Source organism: Oxyura jamaicensis, chromosome 3, assembly GCF_011077185.1.
Source record: "Oxyura jamaicensis isolate SHBP4307 breed ruddy duck chromosome 3, BPBGC_Ojam_1.0, whole genome shotgun sequence".
Classification (NCBI taxonomy): Eukaryota; Metazoa; Chordata; class Aves; order Anseriformes; family Anatidae; genus Oxyura; species Oxyura jamaicensis.
Genome location: NC_048895.1, coordinates 19131144 through 19137173, shown reverse-complemented (window position 1 = coordinate 19137173; position 6030 = coordinate 19131144). Strand labels below are relative to the sequence as shown.

General features: G+C 36.4%; 1 protein-coding gene across 2 annotated transcripts in view; it reads right to left on the bottom strand.

The window, feature by feature from the left end:
* Positions 1 to 89: 89 nt before the first annotated feature.
* Positions 90 to 6030, bottom strand: part of AHCTF1 (AT-hook containing transcription factor 1) — a 45419-nt gene continuing 39478 nt past the window's right edge. The window contains exons 33-36 of one of the 2 annotated variants that reach the window (XM_035320498.1): positions 3581 to 5405; positions 2641 to 2774; positions 2074 to 2180; positions 90 to 1456 (exon numbers count right to left, since the gene is read on the bottom strand). In XM_035320498.1, coding sequence (XP_035176389.1) covers positions 1264 to 1456; positions 2074 to 2180; positions 2641 to 2774; positions 3581 to 5405 — 2259 coding nt within the window. In that variant the 3' untranslated portion in view covers positions 90 to 1263. The remainder of the gene's footprint in view (positions 1457 to 2073; positions 2181 to 2640; positions 2775 to 3580; positions 5406 to 6030) is intronic. The other variant, XM_035320500.1, reaches the window with a different exon arrangement.

The following is a 6030-nucleotide window of genomic DNA, read 5'->3' as shown; positions in this document are numbered from 1 at the left end:
TTTTACAAACTTAGTCTATTATTAATACATTCATTCATTATGTACAAGGTGTTAGTTAACCAATAAATTATTTCTTAAAGTAATTGTAGTAGTTTTTACTAATCAAAAAGTTTAATGTCAGGTTCCACCATTTGGTAGTCTTCAAAGTTGCATCCATATATAAATTAACATACATAAAAATAATCCATTGTCTAAAAGACCGCACATCAAAATAGTACTTCCATGTTTGCTTTTAAAAGAATAGGCTTTTTCATCTATTCTTACAAATTGAAATTATATAGGGACATTTACTCCATAGGCCAAGATTTTTAATGAGACCATTATTCAAAAATATGGTAACTAAGATTTCTGTACATTTTGGTACCTTCAGACTTTTAAGTTAGCTTTACCGTCAAGCTTTCAATGAAAGGCAGACTTCAAATATTGCAAAATGTTTACAGACAGTAATTATTTCAATTATAGTTGCATTCGTATCAATCTTATGAAAATACTTTGAAATTTGAGCCAAAATTATGTGGGTAATATCCCTCTAAATTTGATATGCATTTGATAAGCATCAAACTCTATGTATAGTTTTTTGCTGACAACAAATTGTAAAAAATAGTGAAGCATCTGAGATGTGATCTAGTTTTATAAACTGAAGAGCAGCTTTTCCCAAGTTTAAGACAAATACAAAAAAATATTGCACAGCTTAAAATACAATTGTTTACATTCTGACTTCATACAGTACAACTTAACCGTGAATGTAAGTAATTACCAGTTTGTATTCATGAGCCCAATTATTTGTGCCAGAAGGTCAAATATCATCTATAAAATTTAAACTAGTACATTTTAAATGCTTGTTATAGCAGTTCTAAGCAAACTTGTAAAAACTTTTGGCCTCGCTTTTCAGTATCAACAACTCTTGCAAACCAACATTAAAATTTGAAAGATACAGACCATTCAACCCACTATTCCCTTAAAAAGCTATAAGACAGTAAGCATATTGTGAAGTATACATTTTTATTTAACATTCCTAAAATAAGCTGTATTTACATATTATATAAATGTATGAAGTCTTAATATAAAATAGAAAACTGCATTGACTGAGGAAATCACACTCCATATGGAGTTACTTATTGAAGACCATTTGTTTATGAAATTTTACAATAATTTATATAAATTATCTCTTCCAAATTAGATGATAATTTTTTATTTTTACTAATCCACACAATTTTGATGACTTTACAAACAGTGGTGTACATTACAAACTTAAAAAAACAGTTACAGCATCTTCCGGCGCACTACTGGCTTTGGAAAATTAGACAGTCTTTTTTTGTTCTTTCGTAGAGTCTTCTCTGTTGCATCCGTGGTTTCTTTCTGTTTGCTTTTCTTTCTATCCATTGGACTTGTAAAAGGAGAAATTAACTTTACTTCCACTGGTGGAGGTGACCAAGAACCTTCCTTTCTTGTGGTTCTGTGAAAGCACAAAGTGTCAAATTGATTAGCAACCATAGTCAGTAGGGGTGAAAAAAAGTGGAATTACAAAATCAATGCCAACAAATTAATTTATGGGCTTCTTTCTAGACAGAATCTAGGCAGAAAAGGTACATAAATAAACTTCCTTTTGCTTTCATTCCTTACCAGTATACACTCCCAGTAATTATTCAGATGAGATTTTAAGGCCCCTGAAAGCTCTAAGAGGCAAGTGTCCTCGAATTAACTGTTTTCCAAAAAGAACCAGAACACAGGTCCAGAAACAAGACCTTTTCTTTACTCAGTGTGTGGCCCCCTCCTGCCTTGTATAAGGAACTACAGACCTTATTAAGACTGTGTTTTCTTAAGATGGAGTAAGATGACATAAGAGCACATCATCACTGAATAAACACAGGAGTAACCTTTCACCATTTTCTATCCCCTTCTGCTAACAATAGAAAACTAATAACTACATGGGGAAAAATGTGTCTATCAGACCAGCGAGCTGGACTGCTCTGGCAGAACTACACTGCCAAGTGGGATATTTCAAGTTAGGCAGCTAATAATTGAATCACTACCACAAGAAATGAATTTAAGTATTCAAAAACAATTTCATACTTGCTTGTTTTGTTCACTTTTGATTTTGCTGTTCTACCCCTCTTCAATTTTTGTTTTCCCACAGACTCTGTGGATTTGGTATCCTCCTCTTCTTCAGTTGGAAGCTCCTATGTTATGGCAAAAAAAGTTACTCGCATGCAATCTTACACTTCTACAAAATACAAATGAACGTTTATTTCAAGAAGTAATCATGATAAAACTATGATTTCCATAGGCACCTCTAAAAAAAAAAATCAACCTTCCATCTCAAATTATTGTATCGACCTAAAAGTTCAAATTTGGAAATTAACAAATAACACATCACTTAAGTTTAAAGACAGAGAAAGACACTTGGCCTTTTGTTAAAGGCAAGGCAACACTAACTAGTTCTTAACTTGCATAGATTCAAAATTGATTTTTGTAGCTAATTTTCTTAAAGCAACAAACTTCCTTTAGCTAGCTGATTGATTTAAAACTCTCTTTTTAGGTATACTTCCGAAGAAAAAGACAAGGCATTGAGAAGTATGATTTCAAGAAGAGATACAGAGTAGAAGTCAAAAATACGAGACAACTACAGTTTTTACTTACCGGTTCTTTCACAATTTGGGAAATACTAGAGACACTTTTTCTCCTTGACCTCAAAAGAGGGGGTGAAAAGACAAATTGAGAAGACAAGTCTGGGTCTAAATCCTTAAGCTGCACAGGATGGTCTGCTTTTCCACCTAAAATGATAATGAGTTGTTAACATGCACATACATTATAAAGGACAGTGATGTTCATTAGAGCTGACAATAAAGAGTAGAATAGCTTCCTAAAATAAAGGGTCCAATCCAGTTTATAAACACTCAGTGTGGAGGTACTTCTCCTTTTTAACTGCCTCCTAGGATCCATCATTTTATAGTGATTTTTTTTATAGTGAATTGTGAAACGATAAACCAGAGCAGTGATTTTAGTTGTACCTACACAGTCAAAGCTGTTTTGCTCAAGAGGCATCAAGTGTCCTCACACATTTCAAAAAAAATGTAATCACGTTGTTTAATATAAAAAACCCTGTATGCAATAACTTCACTAGCAAAGTACATGCCAACAAAAAAACAATCACATAACTAAACAGCTGTCTAATTTGTTGCAAGATGCAGCTCATTTTACTTTAAAAACAGAACAAAATGTGGATGTCTCCTTTATTTCTCCAATGTGGGAGAAGGGATGGCAATTGTCTGAAGATATGTCCCCCTAGACTTCTAAATTGATAGAAATTAAGGTCATGACAAAAAAAAAAAATCAGATAAAATTTTATTTAGTGTATTTGGAACGTGTCAGTCTTGTGATTTGCTTCCCCCAGAACTGGCCAGCTGAGCATGTGAAGTTCAGACAAAAAGATGAATTTCCTCTTCCCAAATTTTTACTTTTGTACAGTTACATTATTTATAATACTAAAACCCATACTTTTGGTCATAAAACAGTCTGTTTTATGTCATTTACAAGACAGCAATATACCCTGTTTTGCATATGAACATGCTGCACCTACCTTTAACTTTCTTTGCCAGCTTTGTGAGAGGAGGAGAGAAAAGGAAGGATTCATTTTCCTCAACAGACACGCTAGTTTTACGGGATCTGTTTCTTGTAATACGATCTGTTGAAGTTCCTGGTGTTTCACCATATCCTGATGTCTTTATGTCTGTGAGCAGCAAAGGACTGCCATGGGGTTCTTCGGGGAAGGCTTGTTCCCCTGTGCTCTCCTCCAATATCGATGGCAATTGCCTCTTTCTGCCCCGACCCCCTGTCCTTACTGCAGTCCTGGGTGTGGTTGATTGTTCGTTTGGCTGCTCAGGTGTTCTCTCAAGAGCATCTGTTTTTTCTGGTTTAGCATGTGTAACTCTTCTTGTTCTTCTCCTGGGAGTACCAAGGATTTCCACTTTCCCACCTGAAGGTATGTCGTCCTGAGTAGAGGCAGATTCAACGTCTGCTGAGAGATTTCGTGCCTGCTTCCTAACACTTCTTCTAGGAGTCACAGGAAGTTTGAATTCTGTTTGAGGAACTGATGATTTAGACAGATCAAGGTCAGAATTTTCTGAAAGATCCGATGAACTCGTTTTTCTTCTTCTGCCTCTTTTAGTCGGCACAGGTAAAAGAAGTTGGTCACTAGGCTGCACCTCTTGATCCATGACAATATTTTCAGTAGGTTGTGAATTACCGCTTTTTAATTTTCTTATACTTCTACTGGGACTGACTGCCGTTTTTGTCCTATGATCAGTGCCAGACTGGCCAGCTTCTTGATCTACTGAACTTTTTCCTCCTCTAGTCCTTCTAGAAGGAGTAGAAATAATAATGCTACCTTCAGCAAGAGCCTCATTAGCCTCTTCCAAGAGTTCAGATGCAGCTTCCTTTGTTCTCCTTAATCCTCTTCTTGGAGTAGTGGCTATGGGCTCTGTACTGCTGGACAATGTTTGTCCATCAGACTGGCTGCTCTCTACTTTTTCTAAATTAGTCTGTTTGGGCTTCCTACCTCTCCTCGGGGTAACAGGGGTTACAGGTGTTTGCTCATCTTGAGTATTTTCTACTGTTAGAAGACCAGAAGTCTCAGGTGTTTCTTTTGTTCGCCTGGTACTTCTCCTCGGAGACAGTCCAAACAGAACTGGTTTGTCTGTCTTCAGTAGCTGCTGATCATCTGATGCTGAAATAATTAGACTTCTATTCAGTTGTCGCCGTGGACGTGTTCTCGGAGTGCCAACATACTCTACTTGATGTATGCTGGTTTCATCTTCCACTCCTTCTGGCACAGTTGTTAAGGAAGATTTTGACCTTTGCATTCTAGTTACCTTTTTACCTATGCTTTCATGAATAGATTGTTCTACAACTTCGGATGTAAATTCTTTACTTCTTGTGTCTTTGATTACATCCAGTAAGTTCTCAGCAATAGCTACCTTAATGGGTTCAGGCACATATGGGAGTGACTCGGCAATATTTTGAGATTCCTGGTCACTAGTTACAGTAGACACTGAGTTTGTAACATGTTCTTCATTTTCAGTATTTCCTAAACTGCTCACAGGTTTTTCATCTGTTGTTTTAACAGCTGGTTTAGAAGTATCTACTAATTCAGGGTCTCCCAACTCTCCTTCACCTTCTTCTCCTTCCAATACTAAAGTAAAATTACTCTGAGATATAAAAAGCTCTCCATCTCCTTCAACTGCATCACATTCATCATCCTTATTATCAGGCAAATCACATGCAAACCGCTGCTCTATAGTATCATAGCTGTATTGAAGATTGCCTGATGGATGTAGTTCAATACACGGAAATGTTTCAGGTGCTTCTTCTGAGGCTTGTGCCTGAACTGCACCATCTTCAAGAACCTAAAGTTTAAAAAAAGTATGTTAATGCATTAATAATTACCAGACTAGCTTCAAATTGAGATAGATGAAACTGAGGACAGTAAAACGCTGTTCTTCCTTTTAGATCACCACTGAATGCAAAGTTAAAAACAGAGTGTACTCTCTGCTACAGATGAGGTTCATACATTTGAGAAACAGAGAACAAAATATTCAGTGTGTGCAATCACATGCTCCATTTCTGATATTTTAGTTTATGACTAATGATTTGCCACCACCCACGAACAAAGGGAGCAGTTTTACAATACGAGCTGTACACACAACCGGCAGTAACCATCACACTGTAGTACTTTCTGGGCTGACTACAGATCCACAGTGGCTGACTTCATCCAACACGGTAAGATACACAATTAGGCCCCAAAGTTTAAAACTTGCCATGACATTTGTGCCTGCGACAATTCAACACTTAGTCAAACTGGCTGGATATCACAGCATGAAAATTCACAGCAGATAAACTGCACTTTAAGGAATCACTTGGATTCTGTGAAATAACACATGTAATGTAAATTACTCTCATTTTTTGTAGTTCCCTGTACTGGAAGGTTATTCTTTCCTTCTAGATCCACATGAGCTACTCGAGCTTTTATGT